This window comes from Chanodichthys erythropterus, chromosome 18 (genome assembly GCF_024489055.1).
Source record: "Chanodichthys erythropterus isolate Z2021 chromosome 18, ASM2448905v1, whole genome shotgun sequence".
NCBI classification, from domain to species: Eukaryota; Metazoa; Chordata; class Actinopteri; order Cypriniformes; family Xenocyprididae; genus Chanodichthys; species Chanodichthys erythropterus.
In genome coordinates, this window is record NC_090238.1 from 18073092 (window position 1) to 18090689 (window position 17598).

Below are 17598 nucleotides of genomic sequence, written 5' to 3' on the forward strand. Positions count from 1 at the left end.
CGCGTTACCCTCGGGTTCTGGTTTTATTTTGTAGAAACCATGAAAACACCAAAGACGCTTTAATATATTATATGTATTATTAGACAACGGAACAACTGCTTGGATACATTTATAGACAGAAAACTAATCATTCTTATATAGCTCAACATGTTTAGTCTTAACAGCAATACAGCACTCTCTCCGTCATACAATAGGGTACAACGGGGCTAAAGGCGCCACGGGGATAAATTTTATATTCCTCTAAACCACTAGATGGCACAAAAACTTCCCACAGCACTTTCCTAAACATCCACTTTTCAATATGCATGTGCAAATTTGTCTGATCCTTGACGCGATCGCGGGCACCAGTGTAACATTGATTCTGAGGTAATATTTGATGTTTTTTAAAATTATGTTGATTGAAGTAGCAAATGAGAATCAATTAAATTAAAGGAGCCATCAAATGTTTTTTTTTAAGTTTCAGCTCAAAATACCCCATAGATTTTTTTTTTTTTATTAATTTTTAACTGCCTATTTTGGGGCATAATTAGAAATGTGCCGATTCAGGTAGCGGTCCCTTTAAATCGCGCGCTCTCCGCCCCCGGAGCTCGCGCTTGCCTTGAACAGTGCATAAACAAAGTTTACACAGCTAATATAACCCTCAAAATGGATCTTTACAAAGTGTTCGTCATGCATACTGCATGCATGTGTCGGATTATGTGAGTATTGTATACTGTTATATTGTTTACATTTGATTCTGAATGAATTTGAAATCCGTGGCTAACAGCTAATGCTACACTGTTGGAGAGATTTATAAAGAATGAAGTTGTGTTTATGAATTATACAGACTGCAAGTGTTTAATAAGGAAAATAGCGACGGCTCTTGTCTCTGTGAATACAGTAATAAACGATGGTAACTTTAACCACATTTAACAGTACATTAGCAACATGCTAACGAAACATTTAGAAAGACAGTTTACAAATATCACTAAAAATATCATGTTATCATGGATCACGTCAGTTATTATTGCTCCATCTGCCATTTTTCGCTGTTGTTCTTGCTTGCTTACCTAGTCTGATTCAGCTGTGCACATCCAGACGTTCTGCCCTTGTCTAATGCCTTGATCATGGGCTGGCATATGCAAATATTGGGGGCGTACATATTAATGATCCCGACTGTTATGTAACAGTCGGTGTTATGTTGAGATTCGCCTGTTCTTCGGAGGTCTTTTAAACAAATGAGATTTATATAAGAAGGAGGAAACAATGGAGTTTGAGACTCACTGTATGTCATTTCCATGTACTGAACTCTTGTTATTTGACTATGCCAAGATAAATTCAATTTTTAATTCTAGGGCACCTTTAATGTTTGTATTTTCAGACAAAGGTCTTAATGATTTTCAGTTTTGTTCAAAGTAATTCAAGCAACAGATTTTCAGTAATGGAAGAATATGTTACAGTAGGGTATTTTTGGTAAAAATTGCACCTGCGGTTGGGGCAAAAGTCATGATAATTAACATGAAAATAAACAGCCGGCTGACTTTTCCATTTTTTGACATGACATGGTTAGATTCAGATGGTAAATATCCTATATCAAATTGAGTATCCACCTTAGAGATAATACCCATATTTATAATGAAACAAACATATTCAAAAAATATGATATTAATCATATCATATAACAAAATATAATTTATTGCTACTACTGTAAATCTATATTAAATATTATGGGATCTCCTTCAATGCTTTCAGAATATTTAATTTTTAAAATCTATTTTGTTTTATTTTTAAAATCTATTTTTATATTAACATATTTTAACAAAAATGAATTCTTTTATTTATCAATATAAACAGAAAATAGTACAAACTTGCTAAAGTGATGATTCTTTTGAATGAATATTAATCTAAACATTATTAAAAACATATTATTTTAGATAAAGTATTTGTATCATTACTGTGTGCATTTTACCCCATGCGCCACCTCATACATTTATAATAAATGAACCACTTTTATGATTTATTTTCACACAAAATCTGTTGCTTCATCAATGTTCAATACAAACATATATATTTTTTTCTGCAATCATACACTTTGAGAGCAGTGAAAAGCATATTTTTCTTAAGGTGTGCCTTTAGCCCCACTGGAAAACTTGGGCATATAGTATGTTTAAAAAAAAACATTCCAAGCTGTGTTCATGCTATATGAATTTGATTGGTTTTGTATTATAATTAGTGCTTCTAAGAGCAATTGCCCAGTAATAAATCACTCCCAAAATTTAAGTCATTTACTCATGTCATTCCAAGCCCTTATGACTTTCTTCTGTGGAACACAAAAAGAAATGTTCAGCATAATGTTCACAAAGCAGTCCATTCACATATTCAAAGTGACATGTGAAGATGTGCATTTCCTTTAACTTCTTTTAACGTTGCATTTTTAGAATGCCTTGGGCGCAACGGTTAAAGATGTCCGTCTAGCATGTGCTTATATCGAAAAACAATGGAAAAGTAGAATGGAAAAACAGGTTCTATATGAACATCCCCTTAGTTCTCAGGACAGAATTTTCATTTTAACCGAACTGTCCCTTTAACATAATTAGATTTCATAGTTTCATTTAACATATTTCCTAGTGTAATTCATCTTAGGTTGTGCTGTGATATGGTCTGCTGTATGTTGTGTCATTATATGTGGGTGGATGCAAATGCAACAGAAATGTAATACTTCCTGAACTTGTCAGAGATGAATTCTATTGGACTCTTCCTCCACAACACTGATGGATGAAGCAGATTTCATTAAAAAAGCAAAGGTTAAAAGTCACAGCAACAACGTCTCTTACACTTCTCCCATCCTGTAATTAAGCTTGAAAGATTGCCTGAGTGTTTGTGGAAGAGAATCACAGATCAAGAGAGAATGAGCAATGAACTTGTGTGAGAAATTACACACAAAGGGAGGGGAAATCAGCATGGAAATGATTGATTGGAAGGGCCAAAGGAAAATGACATCATGGATTTTGTTTATTCTCGATGGTAAGCGGCACGTGGCCTTTCAGCCCGCCGTGTGATTTCGCATCGGATTGTTTTCTAATATGCTTTGATGACACGTCTGAAATCCAATTACTCACCCCGCAAATAACATGAACAAACTCAGCACATTGTGGAGTGTTTTAATGGGGGCGGCACCTGTGTCATCTCCTGATTCTCACACCCCTTCCAAACCTGTTACTGCTGCTGTCTGTGATATATCATGATCCCCCAAACCTGTGATATATCACACACCCCACCTGCATCAGCCAAATTCAAATGATAATAGTGCTCTTTGAAAACAGCATTTGTGTTCTAATCAGTCTCATTTAATGGCACTAATGTCATAGTGTCTGCTACATTAATGAACATGTTTATTATGTAAGCCTGAAGTAAGACTCATTATAAATAAAGGCTCTAGATACTGGTATTTTTAAAACATTTGAACATGAAAACAATGCAATTGAGCCAACAAAATAAGGCTTTTGTACACTGTACATGATTTATCACTTTTTTATCTTTTGTCAAATCGACTTAGATAATCAATGTGGTTCAGATAACATCATATTTTGATATCTTTGATATAATTTTAAGTTCTGTTAATGTAAAATACAATCTGATGACGTGTAAACGTGTTTCATTGTTTTGAGTTGTATGAACACTTCTTTTAATTTAGATGTGAAACTGGGCTGGGATTTATATTTCCCATCATGCTTTGCCCATGGCACTTGAAAGGGAGAGTAAATGCTAAAATTAAGTTTTATATAATGTTTTTTGCACAAGATTAATGGTAAGGGAGATTTAGCAGTAATTAGTGTGTTGTTATGCTAATTTAGAAGAGTTAATGTGTAAATGTGGGTTTTTGGAGAGTTACCATCATGGTGACAAGCGGTGCTTGGTAAGATCATGTTACTTAGAAATGCGTTTTATTGTGTCCAAAATGTTTCTTAAAACATTATGTTGGATCAACTTAAATAGTTGCATTCATGTTGACAATTATTAAGTTCATGTTACTTAGAAATGTGTTTTAATTGTGGCTAAAAAACGTCTTCACTTTACTTAAAACATTATGTTGGATCAACTCAAAATATTGCTTTTAATGTAATTCTCCCAATTGGCTGAAGTTAAAAATTCTAGTGGAAAACGTTAACATATTTTTATTTGTTGAACCAATGTTTTATTTTTTAGAGTGTATCAATCAATCAATCAATCAATCAATCAATCAATCAATCAATTGATCAATCTATCTATCACATATCTATCTATTGTCTGTGTTGATCTATCATGTCTATCTTCTGTCTATCTATCTATCGTATATCTATTGTCTGTCTATCTTCTATCTATCAATCTATTGTCTATCGTTTATTAATTATTATCTATCTATCTATCTATTTATCTATCAATCTATCTATCTATATATATATATAATTAGTATATTATCTATCATCTATTTATCTATTGTCTGTCTGTCTATCTATCATGTCTATTGTTTATCGGTCATCTCTATCTATCTATCTTATATCTATCAATCTATTGTCTACTAATTATTATCTATCTATCTATCTATCTATCTATCTATCTATCTATCTATCTATCTATCTATCTATCTATCTATCTATCTATCTATCTATCTATCTATATATAATATATACATATATATATATAATTAGTATATTATCTATTATCTAATTATCTATCTATTGTCTGTCAATCTATACACCTTTCTATCGATCAATCAATCTATCTTCTGTCTATCTATCATCTATCTACTGTATCTATTGTCTGTCTGTCTATCTATCTGTCTGTCTATCAATCTATCAAATGTCTATCTATCATCTATCTACTCTCTGTCGATCTATCATGTCTATCGATCTATCTTCTATCGTATATCTATTGTCTGTCTATCTATCTATCATCTGTCTGTCTATTGTTTATCTATCATCTCTGTCTGTCGGTCTATCTATCTATCATCTATTTATCTATCTATTGTCTGTCTGTCAATCTATCCATCTTTAAATCGATCAATCTATCTTCTATCTATCTATCTATCTATCTATCTATCTATCTATCTATCTATCTATCTATCTATCTATCTATCTATCTATCTATCTGTCTGTCTGTCTGTCTGTCTGTCTGTCTGTCTGTCTATCTATCTATCTTACTGTGCAATTTACTTTCTAATACAACTGATCCTGCTTTTGGCATTGATAAGATCACCTGTAGTCAATGTAAATGTGTTTCACTCTTCTGTTCTGAGACTTCCAATAAATAAAACAAGGTCATTTCATTCACTATAAATGCTTCTTGGCAGCACAGATCTGACTAGCTTTCTCTCGGCTTGAGCTGGACAGCGCTGATGCTTTTTCACATTATCTTTCAAAGGCCTATCATTACTTTGAAACATAAAAGCTAGTGATGTATAGACATCCTGTCAAGATATAGAACTCTGTGTTATAGTGACATGCCACATTTAATATTGTGTCTTCACATCAAACCTTCCGTACACTGTTGAGCCTGCAACCCAGAGCCTCCGATGACACCCGTGATTGTTTGCATTGACGTACGCTTTAAAAAATAATACAAAAGGACAAAACATGGAGAGAAGATAATTGGCTGAATTTAAACGTGTGAAATTTTACATCAGTACAGGTTGCATGTGCAAAAAAACAACATGTTTCATGCAGCTGTGATCAAAAGTGAGAAATAGTTAAAAAGCATAAAGTTTTCAGTTCATGTCCACCAAACTAAAAAGGCATTTCTGACATTTGAAGGTTGTTCTCCAGTTCTTTTATCCCACTTAAACTCATGTGGAAAAAATCATCCGCAACTTGTCTTCTTTGTCACATAATGTCATATAATCAACAGCGATCTTTTCAACAAAGAGACTTCAACTTATTAATTTTTCCATCTATGCCTGGGCAAAGCCTCCAAATCAACATTCTGACTGGCTATAATTGCAAAGCCACCATGGTTCGATACACATGACCTTTACTACCTTTAAAGCCATTTCCATTTCATACAAAAATGTCCTGTTAATTGCAAAAGGGGGAATAATTTGTTCACCATGCAGTGTTTTGAAGACAGTGTAAGAATTCATTTCCATCCTAATTTATCAATGCCATCGTCCAGTGCCAAAAACCTTATTTTAAATATTTACGTGACTTTCCCGCTCAAATGTAAAATGGATCTGTAGCATTCGCCATGGACAAACACAGGGAATCTTTATTGTGAAAATGAGATAATGTCTGGTTTTCATAACATATGTGCATTTTTTGGTTATTGCAAATCTGATGGAGGGTCAGTATATTCCTTTTTCATGTTTGCTCCTTTCAAAAATAAATGAATGCAATCAGAGAAATGGGCTTAATTGTAATAAAAAATGTGTTGATTTTGAGGTGAAATGACAGGTTTGCTAAGATACAGTAAACACACTGTACTCTGTTTCATATGGAACCAGAAAGCGTCGCTTTCTCGTCTTCCATGAGTCTTTCATTCCCACCGACTGATTTTGTTCCGGTGCAAGCGCGCACTCATCATCAACAAACACGCAATCCTGCAGGAGCCGATGGGCGATTATGGCAGAGAGCTTATCATCAGGCACAGCGGCGCAATCAGGAGAGCGCTTGATTGGCTGTCGAAGAGTTCCAGAGGTTCCGATGGCACTGTATATCTGAATCTCTGAGGGCCCATCACGTAATCTTCAGAGTCATCAGGACTTCCTGTAAACAGCATATTAGCCACAAAAATAACCGACTGGTGTCTGCATGAACACTCAGACTCGGCTTTAAAGCTGATGCGTATACGACCTGTTATATACAGTATGTTAAAAGAGTTCTACATATTTAAAGTTGCATGCTTAATGTGCATGAATCAGTTTATCACTAACTGGGGCAAGTTGTCACAAGGGCTATTTCAGTAACCACACTGACTGAAGTAAGAAGAGAGTCAAATATACGCTATTGTTCCAAATGGTCAGTAAGATCGATTGATTGATTTGTTTGTTTGAAGAAATCAATTTTATTCAGCCAGGATATTAAAATGATCAAAAGCGACAGTAAAGAAATGTGTTTCAAAAGATTTCAATTTCAAATAAATGCTGTTCTTTTTATTATGTACTATTCATCCTGAAAAAAAAGCAGCACAGCTGTTTTCAACATTGATAATGATGAGAAATATTTCTTGAGCAGCAAATCAGCATATTAGAATGATTTCTGAAGCATCATGTGACACTGAAGACTGGAGTAATGATGCTAAAAATTAAGCTTTGCCAACAGAGATAAATTGCATTTTAAAATATATTTAAATAGAAAATAGTTATTTTAAAGGGTTAGTTCACCCAAAAATGACTCACCCTCATGTCGTTCCAAACCTGCAAGACCTTCGTTCATCTTCGGAACACAGTTTAAGATATTTTAGATTTAGTCCGAGAGCTTTCTGTCCCTCCATTGAAAATGTTTGTACAGTAAAGGTAAATGTCACGGTAAATGTCCAGAAAAGTAATAAAAACATCATCAAAGTAGTCCATGTGACATCAGTGGGTTAGTTAGAATTTGTTGAAGCATCGAAAATACATTTTGGTCCAAAAATAACAAAAACTATGACTATATTCAGCATTGTCTTCTCTTCCGGAATCCTTTCCATTGAATTGATTCCATTGAATTGATTCCATTGAATCCTTTCATCTGTCGGCATTGGTAATGCACTTTTACTTTGCCGTAGTTGTTTTTGGCGATTAAGACATCTGCGACATGCACACTTACGCAATACCAAAATACAAACAATGTAGAATAGCTTGAATACAGCGTTTGTCTCCCTCAGACTGTAAACGAAGCTCGGGCGCACAGGATAACACGTCAGCAGCGTCACTGCAGAGTCGTGAACCCGGATTGACAACAGACCCGGAAGAGAATACAATGCTGAATAAAGTCGTAGTTTTTGTTATTTTTGGACCAAAATGTATTTTCGATGCTTCAAAAACTTCTAACTAACCCACTGATGTCACATGGACTACTTTGATGATGTTTTTATTACCTTTCTGGACATGGACAGTACACCGTACATACATTTTCAATGGAGGGACAGAAAGCTCTCGGACTAAATCTAAAATATCTTAAACTGTGTTCCGAAGATCTTACGGGTTTGGAACGACATGAGGGTGAGTCATTAATGACATAATTTTCATTTTTGGGTGAACTAACCCTTTAAATTGTTATAATATTTCACAGTATTACTGTAATTTTAATCAAATAAAGGCAGCCTTGGTGAGCATAAGAGACTTCTCTCAAAAACATTACAAAATCTCAATCGACCCCAATCTTTTAAATGGAATGTTTAATTAAAAAAAAAAACATTGAGTGTTCAGGACAGCAGTAATTTTCATAAATGTCAGTTCGTCACATTTATATTGGGGAAAGCGGTCGCATTTGTTAAATATTGTAATTTTATGCAGTTTTTTAACAATCCTTTCTGAGCCAAAATTGTTTAGTTTTGTATGCTAACTTGAATTTTATTTTATTTTTTTTATTTTTTTTTAAGTTTTAAAAGTAATGTTTTATTTGAATTTTGCTAATTAAAATAATTAAATATTGCTATATAATACATTTTTAACGCAGATATGTTGCAGAAGATTTTTGTTTTAACGTGATATATTTCTTAATTAAAATAGGTCTCCTTCTCAAATCAGTCTCAATAAACAACAGGCTCACATTGAGACAACTTACCCTATATAGTGTGACAGCATGCCCCATTACAGAAGCAAATATGTGTTCAATTAACTGTATATGTTTTGCTGGGCAATAACAGTAAAAATAGTTAGGTAATACTTTAATCTGATTTTAAGAAATATTCAAAGCAGTAAAAAGTGTGAAAGCTAGTCCCGGTCTCATTAATTCTATGTGAAAAGAATGCCGCGTGTGACAAATTCATTAAATGATGTTTATTTATGGAAGTTTTCTTGTACATAGTTCACCATGCAGTCTAACAGTAGATATTTACCCACATCACGTAACACAAACAGTAACACGAACATTAAGTAATATGACATCATTATACACCAGTGTTTGAACGTACAGTTCACATATTTACAGATGCCCATTCGTCATTATCAGCCTTGCCACACGTCTGCTTTCTCACCGATCACATGACACACAATGAGGTGAAGCAGTGTTTAACAAAATGTATTAACTGCAAGGCACAAAATGTTTATACATTTCTTTGTTTATCAGGGAGTAAAAAAAAATGGTATCGCATCAAACTGCCAAAGATCACATGCCACACAACATCACACAACCGTCGTGTTGCATAGAAACTGTGGCGCTACGTCACTCGGCTAGAGAGGAACGTGAAGCCTGTTTGGCAACCTCCACACGGGGGATCTTAGAATGTGGAGACCATGACGTCACGTCTCATTCGAGGCTGATTAGGACCACATTACTGATTCATGGGGGCGACCCTCAAGTAACATGCCTCAATGCTTAGGCACAAAATACTTGAGCCTGCTTAGATGTCACTAGCTGGCTGATCGGTCTAGTATCATCAGGAATAAGATAGAAGAGGCTTGTGTGTACTCTATCGTGTTGAAGTGTTAGACAGGGTCGAGATGGTAAAAGACTGGTGAGGTAGCTCAGTCCAGGGTGGAGCTTAGAGTGGTGGTCAGCAAGGGGGCAAAGGTCACGGATAAATAGCAAAGCAGCCAGGAGGAAGAGGATGAGGGTGCTGAGGATGAAGGACTTAGAGCTCTAAAGTGCCAGACTAATGGCCCATGCACTAACATCCAGTAAGGTGTCTGTTCCAGACCCCCACATCACCATCCAGAGGTGGTGTTTAAGACCTCAGAGAGCCTTCACTAGCTCAGTCAGGGTTTACACACAGGCGTGGCTAGACTTCCAGAGACTCTCTATAAGAAAAAAACACAAAGATTATCACATTGTTAGTAAATGCTATGATTGCTAATTCACAGGTTTACAGGCTGTATTGGATGTAATTCATTACTGTAATTTAATTACTCTTCTGTTGAAAAAGTAAAGTAAGGGATTACTCTGAATTTTTCTGTCATTTAGGTACATATAATTGGATTAAATACTGTATAGACAATAGAACAATTCTATATAAACTGTACTTTCAATACTTTGGTCAGTTCAAGAATAGTTTATGCAATTTTATATTATTTATTTTTTAAAAGAACATTTTAAAAAGATTAAAAGATCAGTTTCATGTCTATCCTTGTATTGTTTAACCCTCAATTTCGATATGATAAAATAATTAGTAATGCAATACTTTTTAGAGACTTTTTAGTACATTAATCTAATTACACTGTTGAATATGTAATTACTAGCTAGTTATTCATTTCTAGAGTAACTTACCAAACACTGCTCACAGCATACTTATATAAAAAAAATCTTGCATCTTATATTATACATAGCATAGTAATCTATAGTATAATACTTTATAAAATATATGCTATATAGTAATTTGCATGCATACAATTTTAATTGAATGTTGTAAGATTAGATAGATAGATAGACAGATAGACAGATAGATAGATAGATAGATAGATAGATAGATAGATAGATAGATAGATAGATAGATAGATAGATAGATAGATAGATAGATAGATAGATAGATTCATTATATTTTCATCAAATCATTACACATGGTACATGAGCTGTTGTGAGATTCACAAAGATGTTATATGTACAATAAAGCATTGCATTTGATTCGTTTGGTCCAGGTCTTCTTTGTCATGTGACACTGCAGTACATTTAACTGTGTAGTGTGAACTGAACCCACAATGACTGCAGGGCGGACATGATAGTGTCTGTAGAGACAGATAGTTGGCTCTCTCTGCTGTTTACTGTGTCCCTGAAGCCTCGGGCGTTTGCTGAAATGTGTCTGACCCACCAACTACTAAAAATCTTCAAGATGACCTTCCTTTTGTATCATATAACCATTATCATTTCATCATTTATGTTTGTGGTGGTTACATACCAAAACTCTCATTTTCTTAAAAATATTTGCTAAGTGTTAGCTAGCCGCAGGGCTGTGCATCATTCAAAACTGCCTTTATAGGTGGGGTAAGCGATATTTCATTGACATCTGAAATAAACCCAAACAAACAAACACACCTCTCTCTTCATTGCTCCGCCTCTAAAACTCACCCTTCAATCCTAACCACTCTGCATCGAGTCACATGCGATTATATAATTATACCACTATATATACACACTACCGTTCAAAAGTTTGGGATCGGTACGATTTTTAATGTCTTTAAAAGAAGTTTCGTCTGCTCACCAAGGCTACATTTATTTAATTAAAAATACAGTAAAATCAGTAATATTGTGAAATATTATTACAATTTAAAATAACTGTTTTCTATTAGAAAATATTTGAAAATGTAATTTATTCTTGTGTTGGCAAAGCTGGATTTTCAGCATCATTACTCCAGTCTTCAGTGTCACATGATCCTTCAGAAATCATTCTAATATGATGATTTGCTCCTCAAGAAACATTTATTGTGCACAGATGTACAAAATATTTGTTTACAATATTTTTTTTCAGGATTCTTTGATGAATAGAAAGTTCAAAAGAACAGTGTTTATCTGAAATCTAATCTTTTTTAACATTATAAATGTCTTTACTGTCACTTTTGATCGATTTAATGCATCCTTGCTGAAAAAGTTTTAATTTCTTTAAATTCTTCTCAAAACAAATAAAAATAAAAATTCTTACTGACCCCAAACTTTTGAACGGTAGTGTATAATGTTACAAAAGCACTGTATTTCAGATAAATACTGTTATTTTGAGCTTTCTATTCATCAAGGAATCCTGAAAAAAAAGTACACAACTGTTTTCAACATTGAAAATAATCATAAATGTTTCTTGAGCAGCAAATCAGCATATTAAAATGATTTCTGAAGGATCATTTGACACTGAAGACTGGAGAAATGATGCTGAAAATTCAGCTTTTCCCACACAGAAATAAATTACATTTTATATTATATTCCAATAGAAAACATTATTTTAAATTGTAAAAATATTTCACAATATTACTGTTTTTACTGTATTTTTAATTAAATAAATGCAATCTTGGTGAGCAGACAAAACTTTTTTTAAAAATATAAAAAATCTTACCGAACCCAAACTTTTGAACGGTAGTGTATTTACATATATATATTATATTTCTTTGAAACACAATTTAGTAAATGATACTTCCTCTCATTGCAATTCAACATCCTGCTGCCAGTTTGATTTAAATTCACTCTCATGAATTGAAAGGCAGCCAATTCCTAAAAACTAAATTTTGCCCAACCCTGTACTAGCTCAGGATTGTGTTTGCCATCTGTTAATTCCACCATATTACAATGTGTCGTATATTGTTGCAGTCAGGAGACCAAGAAAGCAGCTCTCTTTAAGTTCTCCATCAGCTGTTTATGCTTTTCATCAAGAGAAATGATTGCCGACCAGCACACGTTCATTATTTCAACCCTCCGCTGATGAGGCCACAGCAGCGACAGAGAAAGAGACAGTAAGAGAGAAAGACAGAGAAAAATGGGAAGACAATTCAAAGGCTAACCCCATTGGATATATAGACCATGTTACGTAATGAATGCTTTTCAGACCAATTTACTGGAAAGGGAGTCATCATGTAGAAAGTACAGTGGCCTATAATTTAAACCATAACACTGCTGGTCCAGACCAGGCATTTGCGTCATCGTGAAGTGAGCCTTTGGGTTCATATCAAGCAGAATTTCACAACCAACGACCAACGGAAAAACACAAAACAGACTCATTTCAAAACACGGCACTAATAAATCATGCTAGCGTGCAGTATGGAGTGCACTGGAAAATGGGGTTGTTTGCAATGTAACGCTTGACGTCGAAAAGACCCTGTGGTTGTTTTTCAGCGGTGTGGTGGAAGTGGCCAGGAGGGAAAGGTTGTGTGTGTTGAAGCAAGTCCTATAGCACCTACCTTGACCTGAGGCCTGCTGCTGACTCTACTCCTTCCTGTAGATGAGCTATCTGTCTGCGGACCACTGATCTGAGCCCTGCAGCCCTCCGCAACACCACTGCTGCTCTCTGACCTTGCCAGCTGGAAGAGAGAGAAAAAGAGAAATGTTACATCCACAATTTATTCCTTTTTAAAACTTCCTGTTTTGTGAAATTTGTTACTTTATTTTTTTACACATTTAATTTAATGTAATTTAATTGATAGTACTTTTTATTTTTAACAGTGAAATAATCACAGGTTTCATAAACATCTGCATCATCTTCCTTTGGAAAAGTGTTTACACGCAGGTCAACTTAAAAATGTCTTGATTTGTTCTTATTTGACATATTTGGCACCATTGACATTGTATGTATTTAACCTGCAAATGATGGCAATGAAATATTTATCAATAAAGTAGACTAAATTAAAATTGAAAATTGGACAAAACACAGGTCAACCTAAAAAGGCCTTAATTTGCTAAAATGTTCTAAAAATAGCTTAAAAATGTCTTTGCATATTTAATATAGGCGTTTTGCGTATTTTACTTCATAACTTGTTAAATATGGATTTTATTTTTACACAAACCCATCGATTTGCTTCAGAAGGCCTTTATTAACCCCCCAGAGCCATGTGGATGGAGGCACTTTCTTCAGCTTCATACTCGTTGGTATCGCTCACTGCCATTACAAAGCTTGGATGCGTCAGGATATTTATTAATATCTCCGATTGTGTTCATCAGAAAGAATAAAGTCATATACACCTAGGATGGCTTGAGAGTGAGTAAAGCTTGGGGTAATTTTAATTTGAAAGTGAACTAATCCTTTAATTAAAATAAGAGAAAATATTCGAATATTAAAAAATTATCACCCTCAATATTACAGTTTACTCCATTTGCACTGTTGTTATATTGCACTGTTCACATTGTATGTGTCTAAGCTGCAGATTTGACAGATAAAAGACAAATAGACAGAGCAGAAAGAAATGTGAACAGGCTGAGGTAGATTGAAAAGATGAAGATTGTAATAGTTCTCTTTCTGTTTTCATATAAAACACCATCCAGCTATTTTTATGAAATCAAAATGTCCTTATGAGTAAAACATTGAAATTCAATTGATGACTTGAGTAAAATTAATTCTGTGTTTTCAGTCTCAATGATTAGCTGGAAAGTAGGAACTTAATTTGCCTGATATAAGGTCAAACATAGGATTTGCAGACAGAGTTGGAACCAAGCAGGAAGAAGTTTGCATATGAAATAGAAAACTACTTAAAAAGAACACAAATAGATGCTAATTCAGTCATGAAATTAAGTAATGATCCTCGCTGCATTCTTGCTTATGAATCATAATATAATCTGACTGATTATGATTATTCTGTTCTGTAGACCTTAAAATTTTAAATCTACGCCTGCAAATCCTTCTTCCATTAGCACTTCAGGGGAAAAGCGCAGGGGAGGGGTTAGAAGGGGGTGAGAGAATGAATAAAAATCCCCTCTTAAATATTTAGTCAATGAGATGAATTCAGCAGAAACGCACACCGCTCTCATTACAAGCAGATAGAGCACGGTGTAATGTCGAAACACACCTGTTTATGAGTCGACTTGGCTTCCTGTAGAGAGCGGCGCCCTTTCCCGACGTTCTTCTGTTTCATCAACTGTGAAGCAGGGGCCCTTTCATCGCTATCAGTCTTCCTTATCAGCGGACAGTTAATTTTGGGATTAATATAAAGGCTGCCATCCTCTTTTAAAGGATTTGTAGTGGAGCAAGAGACTCTTATCTTAGTCATTACAGGGGAAATATTGGATTCAAGCATTTTAGTATCTGCAAAACATTCAACAGTATCTATCGGGGTTTCACATGGTAAAGGATTAAGATAAGGCGCCTCATTATGGCACTCTGACTGGCTACCAGCTACACTTCCTTGAGAAATACCATGTGCTTTTTGGTATTCATCGCAACCCGATGAAGGTGCTGGGCTCAAGAGACCGAGGGGCTCTATTAGTTTGCCGCTGTGTCTCGTGGGCCGTTTGCTAATGGACATGCTGTAACAGAGAGGAGGACCCAGGTACACTTCCTCTGTGCAGGCCTCAAAGAGCGGCTCTTCATCACGGATATCTGGCGTGCTCGAAAGGATTGGGGTGCTGCTCTTGTCCTCCGCACAGGTGCTGACCTCTCCACAGTCGCTATCATGCGAGGACAGCGACAGATATGAGTAGAAGTCACCCTTCCGCAAATGAATATGCCGATGGGAGTGCTCGAGGACCTTCTCTCTGATCTGAGATACAGACGTTGGGCTACAAACCTCCGTCAGCTGCTCTTTGGTCTTCAGGGCCACAGATGTCATGTCAATGATCTCCATCACAAAGTCGTGGACGTTGTCACTCTTGCCCTCTTCAGACATGAAAGCAGGGTGACTGCAGCTATCTGAAGAGCTTTCTTGATGGTTCTCGTGGACGTCATTCAGAAAGGCAGCAAGCTGTTTCTGTTGGCTGTGAGCGTGTGCGGCTAACCCTGAGCACTCTTCTATGGGAGAGATAGTGGGGGAGAGACGGCGGGAATTGTGACAGGGCAGCTCACCTTTTAACTGTCCTTCCAGGGAGCTCTGTTCACATGAGGATGGAGAGGTGGCGGTCAGCATATTGCTTTTGACATCAATGATAGCATCCACCACATAAGAGCCTTTAAATGATTCCCCTTTCTTGGTTAGCAGACTTCCCTCTTCTCTCAGCAGCTCGTCGTCTTCGTCCTTCCCTTTGATGTGAGAGCTCTCGACATTGCCGTTTTCCATGTCATCCACGAAGCGGCTGATATAGCTTCTGGTGGCGTCCTGACGGTTGCCGTCCACCTCCTGCTGCTTGAGGCTCTCGTTTTTAACATTAGTGTTAGATTCCAAGAGTTTCAGCGCAGACTGGCTGAGAAATTGCCGATCGTTAGTAGTCTTAATGGGTGACAGGATATCTCTAGACAGGGTGCCACACTGCAGTTCATCCACTAGATCTGCCTCATTTTTTTCTCTACTCTGAGATCTAGGTTTTATCCAGCTTTGAAACTCACCCTTTATATAATCCAATCCGAGAGCGAAAGAACCTTCAATGTATTCTTCTTCTGAGGTTACACTAGAGTCATCGTCTTTAATACCAAGCTCCTCTTCGGTGAGTGTCAGAGTGGAGCTGGAAAGAAGATCGCTGTCTTCCTCGTCATCAGTACAGGCTGAAGTGCAGGAAACGTTGACAACCATACTGATGCTTGCATCAGTCTCGTCGGTTTGTTGCTGGCTGCGGCAATGTTTGCGGAAGGATGCATTCGATTCAGTAGCATCGCAGCGGTTCATTTGCACGGCTAGGTCCTCGGATGCCACAGACGAGTCCTCGGTGCAGCTCAGCTCTGTCAGGGAGGCTGCTGAGCTCTCGTTAATGGAGGAGGGAGCGCCAGCTGAGCATGACCCACGCCACAGCGAGCTGCTCTGGAGCGTTACGTCAGAGACGCTACGTGTCATCTTCAGAGCAAGAGGGCTTTGGATGTTCTCGAGGCGTTTTAGAAGTTCCAGAGTTCTTCTGCTGAGTTCCCCTGTGGGCTCCACAGTCGATCCAATGTCCCTCAGACTTTCCTTACTACCTGCGTCCTCTGTGCTCTTACATGGAGCAAGCCAACTTTCCAGGGAAGTGCTACGAGTTAGTGTCTCTTTGCTTGATGGGAATAACTCTCCTACTGCATAAAGGGAGTCAAGGGAAGACCCCTGGGAGAGCTGTGCAAACTCTTTTTGGAGCTTTCGTTGTGTAGTCACCCTTTCGTCATCTCTGCTCATATTGAGATTTTTCTCATTAGCCTCTTGGCTTTGTCCAAGGCCGTTGGAAAGGATATTCACTGACCCCTTGTGGTGTTTCTTCCTGCTTTCTCCACCATATTCTCTTTTCTTTTTCATGACATGCCATCTCTGGTCTTTTTTCCCAATGGTAATGTTATTACCATATTCTGCACACTTGTTGGCACGCTCCAAAACTCTGTCTATGTCTTCATCTGAGACTCTGTCTCCATTGAGTGAATCTTCTCTGGTAGGAGGGGTAAGAGTAACGCAAACTTTTGGATCATCACTCTGGAACAGCAGGCAAATATCAGAGTTACCTGTGGTCTCCGTGTCCCCTTCACTAACTATCCCACTTTCGCTCTCCGACCTTTTGGCTGAATCCAATAGCAGCTCATGCTTCCCCTTCAACAGGTCTCCTAAGATATCAGGTAGGGATTCGGCTGAGGAGAAGGAGGAATCCATGCTCAGGCTCTTCAACAGTGACGGTTGGACTTTGGATGAAGATGACTTGTGATTATATTGGGGTTGTTGGTAGAGTTCAACATTATGCAGACTGTACACCTGATAAACACAGGAAGATGAGGCATTCGACTCGTCATTTGGACATGACTCTGTGAGATTCAAAGGCTCTTTTGGGGAATTAAGGTGTGATTTAGATCCAGGGTTTTGCTCATCTTCACAGTCCTGTGTCTCCAGATTGCAGATGGTCATGTCCATCTCGTCCCACTCCCAAGAGTCTTCCGTCAGCCCATGGAGGTCCATAAGCGAAGGCTCAATGAGGTTCCCAGGGACCTGTAGGAGGGGAAAAAAATGTC

General features: G+C 36.8%; 1 protein-coding gene across 3 annotated transcripts in view; it reads right to left on the reverse strand.

Annotated features, from left to right (window-relative positions):
• Positions 1-8936: 8936 nt before the first annotated feature.
• The window catches only part of akap6 (A kinase (PRKA) anchor protein 6), a 151110-nt gene continuing 142448 nt past the window's right edge, over positions 8937-17598 (reverse strand). For 2 of the 3 annotated variants that reach the window (XM_067368250.1, XM_067368249.1), the window contains exons 13-15: positions 14564-17575; positions 12965-13084; positions 8937-9892 (exon numbers count right to left, since the gene is read on the reverse strand). In XM_067368250.1, the coding sequence (XP_067224351.1) occupies positions 9851-9892; positions 12965-13084; positions 14564-17575 (3174 nt within the window). In that variant the 3' untranslated portion in view covers positions 8937-9850. The remainder of the gene's footprint in view (positions 9893-12964; positions 13085-14563; positions 17576-17598) is intronic. The other variant, XM_067368251.1, reaches the window with a different exon arrangement.